This window comes from Miscanthus floridulus, chromosome 12, assembly GCF_019320115.1.
Source record: "Miscanthus floridulus cultivar M001 chromosome 12, ASM1932011v1, whole genome shotgun sequence".
In the NCBI taxonomy this organism is placed as follows: Eukaryota; Viridiplantae; Streptophyta; class Magnoliopsida; order Poales; family Poaceae; genus Miscanthus; species Miscanthus floridulus.
This window is the reverse complement of record NC_089591.1, coordinates 83,413,721-83,426,383: the sequence shown is the minus strand read 5'-3', so window position 1 is coordinate 83,426,383 and position 12,663 is coordinate 83,413,721. Positions and strand designations below refer to the sequence as shown.

The window sequence follows — 12,663 nt, the reverse complement described above, 5'->3', positions numbered from 1 at the left end:
CGTGGGCGCTGTGATGGCTCGTGGCTTAGGGCTGAGGCGTGGGGAAGAGGGCGGCTAGGGCTCCCATAGTTCCTACAAGTTTTTATTATCACTAATTTAAGTTGAAATTCTAGTCCTTATATACGTTTATTCAAATTCTCAGGATGTGCTTTGTATTTAAAAACTAGCAAGTTGGCCTGCGAAAATAGCGTGGGTGCCTAGTTTGCTTATTATGGTATTTGGATTTTTTTTTTTTTTTTTTTTTTGCAAATTTGTTTGTTTCATTGTAATTGTTTTCTCTCGATGCGCCTTTATTCTATCTATTGGCGTGAACTCCTCAAGTGTGTGACTTAGACCTATTGTTATCTCTTCCCTTTTTTCCTATTACTATCTCGTGATGAATACGCAATTTCACATGTGGCCAAATTGAGTAGTCTTCGATCTCAGCCCTATCACAGATACAAACCACTTTTTAAGTCTTTATCTAATCCCTTAGCTTTCTTATAGATTTAAATTCAAGATGATCTTGCTTCTTTATTATGGATCTATAATTTCTTTTTTCTTACAGTATCATTTGATTCATCACAATGCTTTTCATGCTTTGTAGTCATCCGCTAGGGGCTTGACACCACTGTTTAGTTCCGCATAATCATGAGTCTAACTTAACAGGCAACATATATAGTGAGTTGTTCTTTGTCCTTTTAGTTGTCTCATAGGAAACCATAATTCTTTTTTTTTCGAGAACACGCCACACACGTTTTTCATTAAGAGGATAACTCATAATTTCTCAATTTGTGATAGAATAAAAGGAATATTATGAATTGCACGGCAATCATAACTCATGTCATTCTTGTTTAAAGTAGAATCCTCTTTTTCTCCTAATTAAAAAGTAAAGCTCCTGCCATGGTCGTTAGAGAGAGAGAGAGAGATTAGGCTGCAGTTGTGCAGGAGAGAGAGAGATAAAATGCCGGCGCATAGTCATAAAGTTCCTAGGTCAAGGGAAGACGAGGAACAGGGTCGAGGAATGAAAGTTTTTTAGATCAAGTAACACTACGTATCTACTCCCCCGTCTAGAAAAAAACGCAATTCTAGCTTTAAACCTGCACACGATGTTTTTTTCTAGATGGAGGGAGTAGGTGCAAAGCTACATTCCGGATCAAGGATCCATGCGTTCCACCCGTTTCCCATCTGATGGAAAATTTTCTGTCCAGTTTGGGTGTTGCCCAAGAACTGCACACCATCGGCCTCCAGTTACTGAACGAAAATTTTCTGTCCAGTTTGTCAGCACTCACAGCACAGCAGCTCCAAATGGGGCAAAGTTTGTGTTTAGATTCTGATGAAGCGGGACAATATTCTGCAGCTCTAGTGTAATTTGGAGGGCCTCGTCTCTTTCTCCCACCGGCTTGCCGGGATCTGTGAAATGAATTCAGGTTTTGATCCCCGCGGTTGGCTAAAAAGACAATATTCTGCAGCTCTGCTCAGCCTTGTATGGAGATGGCCTGACGCCCTGGCTGATGTGAAATCTCACGTCTGATCGCTTGGACTCACAAAGTCTGACACACAAAATCTCTTGACACCGTAGAAGGAGCAGTACCTGTGTCAGTTGGTGACTGCACTGCTTTTGACGCAGGACTGGATACGATCATACGGGTAGCGCAGTGGCAACATCCAAAATACTAGTGCACATGCATGCAGCAAAATGCTGGTTTTCAGGTTTGTGTTGTGGTGTTGCCTTTGCCCCGGATGCTGCCGAACTGCATTTCGAGTACCAGTGTAGACCGTTGGTTTGTGTTGCCGAAGCTGCATTTCGATTACAGCTCTGATGGATGCTGTCCGTAGAAGAATACAACTATGGGTTGTACGCCACTTTGTGTGCTTCACGTTTGACTAAGTTTATAGTAAATAATATTTATATTTATGACTCCAAATTAATTTATTATGAAAAATACATTTCGTAATTAATATAATGATATTTATTTTATATTATAAATATTTATTCTTTTTTATCTATAATTAGTCAAATGTGATATACTAAAACATGATATTGTTCTAGAATTGCGTTCTTTTGAGGACGGATAGAGTACCTTAAGAATCAAACTTTATAATCTTTAAAATTTAAAATTAATGATTTCATCAACAACTTTTATCTACGGAGTATTATAATACAAACTCAATAGTATTAGTTTTTCAATAAGCTTATATTAATAAATAATACTATAATATAAAATAAATGAATAATTAAAATATAATTAGAAAACTGTGTTATGTTAATATAAATTGAAACGGGGAACATCCTAGCTTGTAATAGTTGTAGCTGTCACCCATGTTGACCCTTTAGCTCAATCATGTTCCGAGCCGAAGTGACATCTCTTTTTTTACGAGAAATAATATAATCCCGAGCAATAATATCATGAGTGACTCAACAATGTAATTATAGTCCCGAGCAATAATATCCTCGATACAAGTCGGCATTAAGAACCGCCAAATGGCCGAGTATATCATGAGTGACACGCACTCCCTTTGCCTCAAATAGTTATCATTTTAGATACGAATCTGGACAAATATTTGTCTAGATTCATGGCTAAAGTCTTAGTTATTTCAAGACAGAAGGAGCACGTGACATATTTAAGATGCATTGTACATATGTTCTTGCATGCAATCAATCACACAAATACTAGTATTTGCACATGTAATTCCCTAGCTAAGTCACACGTAATACAATAACTTTGCATCATAGACCATACGAAGTGGTTTTTATTTTTTTGCAAAAAGGAATAAAGTGTTTTTTATTTACGTTCTATAAAGAACATAACAAAGTCAGCAATATAATAAAATTTCTCTTTGATAAATATCACATTTTATCTTTTTTTCCTCTAACTTGCAGACATTGGGACTTGGTAACAACCGAGAAAAGATTGGATGTACATGTTAAAAGAGAACTTTTAGAAAATCCAAATTCTAAGATGATGGATATCTAAGAATGGAATTCATACTTACAAGCATAGGCCCCCTTAGGATGGTAGCAAAACTCACTGTTCATGCTGAAAGTACTGTTCTGGATGTTTTTTTTTTAAAGAAAAATACTGTTTCGGATGAAAAAAGAAGCGGATCAAGCCGGGTTTGAGGTCAGTCGAACAAGGCCATAATGAGTATCAAAGATGATGAATAACACTATTGTTTAGTTTCTGTGTCTTAGGAGTTTTACCAAGCAAAACTCAGAGATCCTTTCGGCTACGAAGCAAAGGGGTATTTTGTGTTACAAGGTCAAGAATGACCTTGTTCGCTTGATGTATCAGCCATGATACAGTGTTTTTCTTTCACAACAAAACAACATCAGTCGGTTTATAAGCCATAGAAACGATCAAGCGAACATGGTGAATGATGGAAGTATGACATTTTAAAACCAAGAGTGGTGTAATTAATAATACAATTTGTGTCCGAATTTTTGGATTTTTGAAGTTGTATAAAGATCTTGGGATTTTCTAAAGTCAGAGATCCCGATCCCAATGGTGGCAGATCCAGAGGTGACCCAGCCTGCATCAGGGGCCCACCGGTCAGCGAGACAAAATCCTGAGACGCCTAAAAACCCCATGGCGCCGCCGCCCCGTGTTCTCCACTGATGGCGGACACCTCCACCTCCCCCCATTCAGCCGGCGGCGGCGGCACCATCGGCGACGACCTCCACGGCTTCCTCCGCTACGGCCTCCGCACTCACTCCTCCGTTCTCTGCGCACACGCCTTCCTCCTCCGCCGCGGCCTCCTCCTCGGCCACGCCATCCCCGCCGGCCTCCTCCTCACCGCCTCCGCCTGCTCCGCCGCCTCGCCGCCCGCCCACATCCTCCGCCTCCTCCTCCACCACCTACCTCCTCCCCTGCCGGTCTTCTCCCTCGACGCTGCACTCCGCGCCGTAGGCCCTCGCATCCCCTTCTCCGCCCTCCTCTCCCTCTTCGCGGCCCTCCTCCGCTCCCACCAACCGCTCTTCCCCGACCACTTCTCCTTCCCTCCTCTCCTCTCCGCTGCCGCCTCCGCCGCCTCCCCGCGGCTCCACCTCCGCTCCGCGCTCGCCCTCCACGGGCAGGTCCTCCGCCGCGGCCTCCTCTTCTCCCCGCCGCCCCACGCCGCCAACGCCCTCCTCCACTTCTATGCCACTGCCGGCGGCCTCTCGTCCGCCCGCTACCTGTTCGACGAAATGCCATTCAGGGACATCGTGTCCTGCAACACCCTGATGACGGCCTTATCTAGCACACCAGGTGGCATCGATGCCGCACGCCAGCTGTTCGAGGGAATGCACTTGAGAAGTGCAGTGTCATGGAACATCATGATTAATGGGTATGTAAAGGCAAAACGGCCTGAACAGGCACTGGAGGTGGTCCGGTGGATGGCAGAGGCAGGAGTGAGGGCGACGGCAACAGCCATGGTCGGGGCAGCCACGGCGTGTGCTAGGCTGGGGAGGCTAGGGGCTGGGAGGGAGGTGCACTGTGTGTTCCTGCGTCGTTTTGAGGATGATAACCTGTTGGTTTGGACTGCATTGATTGATATGTATGGCAAGTGTCGGAGGTCTGGGGTTGCAAGGAAGTTGTTTGATCGGCTCAGAATGAGGAACCTGGTATGCTGGAACGCGATGATCATAGGGCACTGTGTGTATGGTGAACCCGTTGATGGGATCAAACTGTTCCAGCATATGATCACACTGGGTGGGTTCAGATTTCCAAGATTAGTTCTTCAGAAAGCAACATATTGCTACGTTTGCATTTTTGAACTTTATATATGCATCTAACTCCTGGCTGCCTTTTCAGGGAATGTGCAGCCAGATGGAGTCACTTTCATTGGTGTTCTCTGCGCCTGTGCCCGTTTAGGCCTCTTGGAGGACGGAAGGGCATATTATGAGCAGATGAGCACCGTGTACAACCTCAAGCCGACATTTGCGCACCACTGGTGCATGGCCAATCTGTATGGGAGTGTTGGACTTCTGGAAGAAGCCGAGGGCCTCTTACAGAGTATACCAGAGGATCTGAAGGCACGGGCATTGGGTGGTTTGCTTGGGCTCTGTCGATTCCGAAGGGATTGGAGACTTGGGGAACGGATAGCTCTCAGGTTGATTGAGCTTGAACCAAGCAACAATGCTCACTATGCACTGCTTTGCAATGTGTACGCTGCTGCAGGGAGATGGGAAGAAGTTCACAGGGTGAAGGCTATCATGAAAGAGAGAGATGAGAGGTTCAGTCCTGGACATCGTCTGGTTAACTTAAATGAGATTGTTGATGAATTCAAAATTAGGGAGAGACAACCTGAGAATCAGGAGATATATGCCATCATGGATGACTTGGCGTCAAGGCTGAAGCTTGATTGCAAAGAAAAGGAGCAAAGTGATTTGGGAATAAAATAACTCAAATACACACCCGGGGATTGTTTTGGAGCTGCACAGGTTTCGAACGGGCAGCTTCAGGAGGTTAAGATAGGCTGGGTCTGAAGTAGTGCATCTTCAGATGTGTCATTTGTGCAGAACCACTCATTGATTATGTTGTGACAGAAATGCTTGGCATCAATAGTCGGTCGTTGCAAAAAGTGACAATTATGGTAGGGTTGAGATGGACAGGAAGAACGAAGAAGTAACAAGCCTTGGGAAGCAAAGATAACCTTTCTGTTGTTGCCCTCTAATATTAACAGTGGACATTCTCCAACAAGAACACAAGTATTTTCTGTAAAAGTTTTGGTCAAATGATATTTCAGTGCTTTACATAAATGTGCGTCCGTGCCTTGCATTGCCTTGTGCTTGGGGATCTGGCTTTGAGAATAAGATTGCATATTTGCGCGGAGGTAATACTGTCGGTTTTGACAGTAGCTAAGTTACCCTGGTATATGTTTTCAGGTATTCAGCCTGTCAGGTAAAAGTATTGATGCAGACCATAGGTTAACACTTGATGTAGACAAGTTGACCACTGACCTCGCTGGCTTTGTTACTGGAATGGTAAAACAGCTTGTTGACCTTTTTTGGTGACTTATCCATTAATCTTCTTCCTCACAATGTGACGTGGGATGTGACTGTCTGAGTGTGTTATATGCTTTGGAGCACAAGGGAGACACAAGTTTGACCTCAACTCAAGGTTACTAATCTTCAGAACTCTTCTCATTTTTCCAAAAAAGATTATTTTTCATCTATAAGCATCCTGAAGAAAATTCCAGAGAATGTTGGGCTGGTGTATCTTCTAGAAAGAGAATGGTGGGATTCTACAGCAAACCGGGAACATGTTCTGTCATTAGGAGAGCAAAGGAGGCTTGTGATGGTCAGTATTTACTGGCAGGCCTCCATTATTTTTCTCTTTTTATTTTATATATGCTCTTAAATATTTGAAAGTCACTGTCTTGTTTTTGTCAGGCTCATTGTTTTTTCATCATCTTAACTCCTAAGTTTGGTACCCTCGTCGAGTGCATCAAGTATGTATTCTATCATAATGCTCTTTTGACTTTTCCATTTTCCTTTCTCTTTGCCTATCAACTGTTGTGGGTCCTAAAATTTGTACTTGATTGCAGTGCCACTACCGTTGATGTTGAAGAACATATGTACAGGCTTGCAACTAACATGGGCACACCTGTGGTCACTTCCTCACAAGTAATTGTTTGGACAATCCCTGCGATGGCATAAAAGTTATGATGGTAGTGGATGGTTGTTTCTTAAAAAACAAATGAAAACCAAAAGGATGCCGACCGTTCTTTGTCCACACCTTTGCATTCTGTAATGAATTCGTCGTGTTGAAACATTTGTATCTCGGACACACCAGTTCCCTCCATTTTTTTACATGTCATATTAACTTTGTCCTAAGTTAAACATTTGTATCTTTAACTATGATATATATATATTTTAAAAATATATAGGTTCAAGGCATAAGATTTATGTATTTAGAAGAAATACTTTTATAATATATAATTCATATGTTGTGAACTGTAAGAGTTTTTTGAAATAGATGGTCAAATAGTAATGTTTGACTAGGGATAAAGCTAATGTGACATGTAAAAATGAATGGAGGGGGTATACGACAAGCAAGACATTAAATAACATAGATGTTGTTGGTGGTGCGAAAAGTGACCAGTAAATATTTGTAGTTTTGTCGTACGTTGTGATCGGATGTGGTCTAGTACTCAATGACATAAGGTTTATACTGGTTCAGGCAATGTGTCCTACGTTCAGTTTCAGTCGGTCGATGACTTTATTCATAAGCCTAGGTGCTCGAAGTTTGCTGTGGGGTTACAAACGAATAGAAATGAGAAGGGGTGTTAATGGTTTGGTCAGACTCTCAACCGAGTGGTCGAGAGTGACGGGGACTCTAACGTATGCTAAGTATTGGAGCGTATGCTCTGTGTGTCTCTAAAGCTTGTTGAGCTGTTGTGTTCTAGAGTCGTCGAGAGAGTCTTCGAGAGAGAGACAGCCTTGTTTTTTTAGGAGAGAGTATATCCCCTTTTATAGTTGAAAGGGATGGTCTTACAAGTCAGAGAGAAAGAAAGAAAATGTATACATGTGATGTCTAGTCTTGCTGCTCACGCCATCGGGTACGGGATGACTACCAGCGCTCACAATACTATTTATGCCCGGATGCGTCTAGCAGGCTCTACCGTGTTCGCCTGGTACGACAAATGTCGGCGTCCATAATACTGTTTGTGGTCTGACGCGTCTGGAAGGTTGTATAGTGTTCGTCTGTCATGACCTGGAGGCCCCGTCATGTAGGTGCGCAGGGTATGGCAGGGTACGGTCCTCAGTATTGCGGTTGAATTGAGCGCCTTACCTTATCTGCTCTGCCTACTCCCCAGGCCCACACCGAGCGGACGTCCTCGGTCGGTTGTTCCTAGTCGTCCTCAACCGTGTCGGTCGGGAAAGAGCAGCGAGTAGAGGTCCGACGTATCCTTGGTCGGAGAAAGGGGTCGGGCGAGGCGGAGCCCGTGACCTAGAGGTCGGGCGAGGCGGAGCCCGTGACCCAGAGGTCGGGCGAGGCGGAGCCCGTGACCCAGAGGTCGGGCGAGTGCGGGGCCCCTAGAGGTCGAAGGTGTCGGTCGGGGACCGGATCGTGGTCTTGGCCTGTTATTGTGTATCCGGGCCAGCCCAGACGTGTGCTGTCGTTGCGCCGCCTGTTGTGTCGAGTTTTATAGGGAAGCGGGTCTATTGGGGACCCTGGGTTTATGAACCTGACAGGAGCCCCCGAGCCCCTTTGGGACTTCTATGAAGTCGTGAAGGGGCTGTTGTTGGAACTTCAGTGTTTTCCCCTTAGTTTGTTGTACCGCGTAGGGTAACCGAGTAGGATTTAGGCACCCAGCCTCTATGTGGAGGACTGGCAAAGGGGATATGGGCGCCTAGCCCCTGAGGAGGAGACTCGTTGGTAATCTATTTTCCACCGGGTGTGCGTGAGAGCATTCGGTGGGTGTAGCCCTCGGGCCTACGGTCGACTAGGGAGTCGGTCGGAGGCGGAGCACCTTGTACTCTTTTTTGGGGCTACGGACTCTTGTGTCTCTTTCGATCAGGGTGTTCGTCCGTGTCCGTTCCGACCACAACCTGTGTGATCGGCTGGACTCCCGAGTCGGGGTCGGGTGGCCCAAGCCCTCGAGCCCCATTGGGCTCGGTAGGGGTCAGTCGAGTTTCGTGTGTTACCTTGTCCGTGGTTTCTGCAACCGGAGGGGTTGAGCTAACGTCGCTTGCCTCGATGGCTCGAGTGACGCTCTCGGTGAGCTCACTAACGGGTATGGCCGAGTGGAATTCGGGTGCATCATTCATAATGGGGTCGTGATAGCCCTCATGAGGCATTCCACTACTCCTTAACCAGCCTCCTGGCAGATGCCTGAGACATTCCGGAGATCGACTTAGGTGGCCCGCTGGCCTCCCCTCGATGGAGATTTTGTGGGCATGGCTCGAGGTCAGGATCGAACGAGAAGGTCGAGATGACCCTATCTGCTTCTAAGTGGATCGGGCAAAGGCCGTTGGGGCTCATCTACGTTTTCTCCCCTGGCTCTGTTTGATGCGAGGCGGCCTCGAGCCCTTCGTGGGCCGGCCTTCGAACCCCGGTCGATCGCCGCTCATATCAAATGAGACGACTACCGCTTCGTGACACGACGTGAAGCGTTGTGATGCAATAATTGCATATGCAACGCTTGGATGTATGTGATGAATGTATGGATGAATGTTTGAATGCATGCATGAGAATGTATGAATGTATGCATGATAATGGATGAATGAATGATCATGCACTGAAAAAGTAGAACGAGGGTTGGTAAAGTTACCTCAATGGCTCTAGTGACGGGTTCGGGGAGCTCCTATCAGATATGTCCAAGTGAAATTTGGGTCCATCGTTCGTGATGGAGTCAGCATAACCCACATGGGGCATCCCACTGCTCCTTACCTGTCTCTCGGCAGCTAGTCGAGCCGTCCGATCGACTCGGGTGACCAGTTGGCCTCTCCTCAATGGAGATTCCATCGGTGGGCCCTCCAAACCCTGCCTGAGAAGGCGGAAGGTCATTTGCATGTGGTTGTGCCTCGTTTCCCATGCCTAGGTTGTGGTAGTGGTGGGCCCCACCTAGGCCACATTCCATTAGCCAGGTGATGTTTTGTCGGGCAGGCCACGTCCCGTTAGCTAGGGCCATGAACCCAGAGGTCGGGCAAGGCGGAGCTCGTGACCCAGAGGTCGGGTGAGACGAAGCAGGTCACTGTGCAATGGGTGATGGAGGCTCGTCGTTCGACTGTGGTTGTAGATGTGCGCCGGGAAGATGTCATCTAGCTGTTTGATGTTCCATGTGTTGGTGAGAACGTTGCCGTTGTCGTCCTTCAGCTGGTAGGCGCCCGGTCGGATCACCTCGGCCACCGCGTACGGTCCTTCCCATGGTGGAGAGAGTTTATGTTTGTCCTTGGTGGACTAGGTCCTCCTGAGTACGAGATCACCGACCTCGAGGATCCTCCCCTGATTTTTCTTTCATGGTACCTACGGAGAGTTTGCTGGTAACGAGCGGAGCGGATGACGATCGTCTCACGAGCCTCCTCGAGTAGATCGACCACGTCCTGCTGAGCCTCTACGGCTCGGTCTCAGTCGAAGGCCTTAACTCTTGGGGCGCCATGATTGAGGTGGGATGGCAACACTGCTTTTAGCTCCGTATGCCAGGAAGAAAGGGGTGAACCCCGTGGATCGGTTTGGGGTCGTTCTCAGGCTCCAGAGGATCGCTGGGACCTCTACAATCCATCGCTCGGCATACTTTTTGAGTCGGTCGAAGATGCGGGGCTTGAATCCTTGGAGGACCATGCCATTGGCCCGCTCAACCTAACCGTTAGTACGCGGGTGTCCGATCAAGGCCCAATCGATCCTGATGTCATATCCATCACAGAAGTCTAAGAACTTTTTCCCAGTGAAATTTGTTCCGTGGTCGATGATGATACAGTTAGGGACACCAAACCAATAGATGATGTCGAGGAAGAACTTGACCGCCTCTTTTGAGCGGATATTGGTGATGGGCTTTGCCTCTATCCACTTGGTAAACTTGTACACTGCTATGAGTAGGTGTGTGAAGCCACCTGGGGCCTTTTTAAGGGGTCGGACCATGTCGAGGCCCCAGATCGCAAATGGCTAGGTGATGGGGATGGTCTGAAGCTCCTACGCCAGCAGGTGAGTTTGACGAGCACAGAACTGGCATCCTTCACACATGCGGACAACCTCCTCTATGTCTCAGAGTGCAGTGTGCTAGTAGAAACCTTGGTGAAAGGCTTTCCCGACTAGCGACCTCGGGGCCGCGTGATGTCTGCAGTTTCTAGCGTGGACCTCGAGGAGGAGTTGTTTCCCCTGGTCAGTCGAGATGCACTTCATGAGTACTCCTGATGGACTCCGTTTGTAAAGCTCATCACCGATGGAGACAAAAGTCTTGGCGCGTTGACCGATTCATCGTGCTTCAGTCCTTTCTGGTGGGACCACCTCCTCGAGGAGGTAGGCGAGCAGTGGTGCTCTCCAGTTGGTCATATCAAGTGCCATCATGTCTATGTCGTCGGGGGATGTTGCCATGGAGGCACTGAGGTCGGAGTCCCTGAGTACTTGGTCGGGGTCGGGGCATGTCGGGGGGTCAGAGCCCCTGAGTGCTAGATTGGTGTTGGAGTGTGCCTAGGTCAGATCATCCAGAACGCGAGCAGACGGCTCGTGGAGATCATTGATGAAGACCCCATCTAGATACGGAACCCGTCTGGCAGCCAATTTCGCGAGGAAGTCAGTGGCATCGTTGTCCTTTCGGGGGACATGATGCAGTTTGATCCCTCGGAACTTATCCTCGAGCTTGTGCACCTCCTGGCAGTATGCTACCATGAGAGGGCTCTTGCAAGAGGACAAGTTCATGACTTGATCGACGACCAACTCTGAGTCACCACGAACATATAGCCGTGTGGCGTCGAGCTCGACGGCGATGCAGAGTCTATTGATGAGGGCTTCGTACTTCGCAACATTGTTAGAGGCTAAAAAATGGAGACAGATTGTGTAGCAGAGCCTGCTCCCATCTGGGGAGATCAGAACCACTCCAGCCCCCGAGCTAGGCGCCATGACCGATCCGTCAAAGTACATTGTTGAAAGGTCCTAATATGGCTAGAGGGGAGGTGAATAGCCTATTTAAAAATCTACAAATCAACTAGAGCAATTTGATTAGTATGATAAATAGCGTAATGCAAACTTGCTCTAGCTCTACAAGGGTTGCAAGCCACCTATCCAACAATTATAGTTGCAATGATTACTTAGGCACACAAACTTGCTATGTAATTACTCACTAAGAGCTCTCAATCTTGCTACTCTAAAGAGCTCAACTAGATGAATGTAAATAATAAAGCAAGCTCTCAATTCTAATTACACTAAAGAGCTTGTATCAACTAGTTTGCAATAATGTAAATAAGTGAGTAGAGTGATTATACCGACGTGTAGGAGATAAACCAATCACAAGATGAATATATACCCAATCACCAGGAGAATGCCAAAGACAAGAGACAATCGATTTTCTCCCGAGGTTCACGTGCTTGCCAACACGCTACGTCCCCATTGTGTCGACCAACACTTGGTGGTTCGGCGATTAAGAGGTGTTTCACAAACCTCATCCACACGATAGGATACCGCAAGAACCGACCCACAAGTGAGGTAACTCAATGACACGAGCAATTTACTAAAGTTACCTTTCGGCGCTCCACTGGGGAAGGTACAACTCCCCTCACAATCACCGAAGACGGCCACGAACAATCACCAACTCGTGCTGATCCTCCACCGCTGCACCGAGCCGTCTAGGTGGTGGCAACCACCAAGAGTAACAAGCAAAATCCACAGCGCAACATGAATACCAAGTGCCTCTAGATGCAATCACTCAAGCAATGCACTTGGATTCTCTCCTAATCTCACAAAGATGATGAATCAATGATGGAGATGAGTGAGAGGACTTTGGCTAAGCTCACAAGGTTGCTATATCAATGAAAATGTGCAAGAGATATAGCTTGAGCCAGTCATAGGGCTTTAAATAGAAGCCCCAACAATTAGAGCCGTTGTACCCCTTCACTGGGCACAACGCGGGCTGATCGGACGCTCCGGTCAGACTGACCAGACGCTGGCCCTCAGCGTCTAGTCGCCTGATGGACGCCACGCGTTACTAGCTTCAAACGTTGTTCATCAGATTTCAACGGCTACGAAGGTGACCGGACGCTCC

The 12,663-nt window shown here is 47.0% G+C and overlaps 1 protein-coding gene across 3 annotated transcripts; it reads left to right on the top strand.

Annotated features, from left to right (window-relative positions):
• Nucleotides 1-3,525: 3,525 nt before the first annotated feature.
• LOC136497510 (pentatricopeptide repeat-containing protein At3g51320-like) lies at nucleotides 3,526-6,877 on the top strand. Of its 3 annotated transcripts, none has more exons than XM_066493343.1 (5): nucleotides 3,526-4,673; nucleotides 4,776-5,848; nucleotides 5,957-6,263; nucleotides 6,356-6,414; nucleotides 6,511-6,877. In XM_066493343.1, the coding sequence occupies exons 1-2, from the start codon at nucleotides 3,599-3,601 to the stop codon at nucleotides 5,363-5,365; spliced, it is 1,665 nt and encodes a 554-aa protein (XP_066349440.1). In that variant the 5' UTR covers nucleotides 3,526-3,598; the 3' UTR covers nucleotides 5,366-5,848; nucleotides 5,957-6,263; nucleotides 6,356-6,414; nucleotides 6,511-6,877. The 3 variants fall into 3 exon arrangements, with proteins under 3 accessions (XP_066349440.1, XP_066349439.1, XP_066349438.1); XM_066493342.1 differs by having other exon boundaries at nucleotides 4,776-6,083; nucleotides 6,163-6,263; XM_066493341.1 differs by having other exon boundaries at nucleotides 4,776-6,263.
• The last annotated feature ends 5,786 nt before the right edge of the window (nucleotides 6,878-12,663 follow it).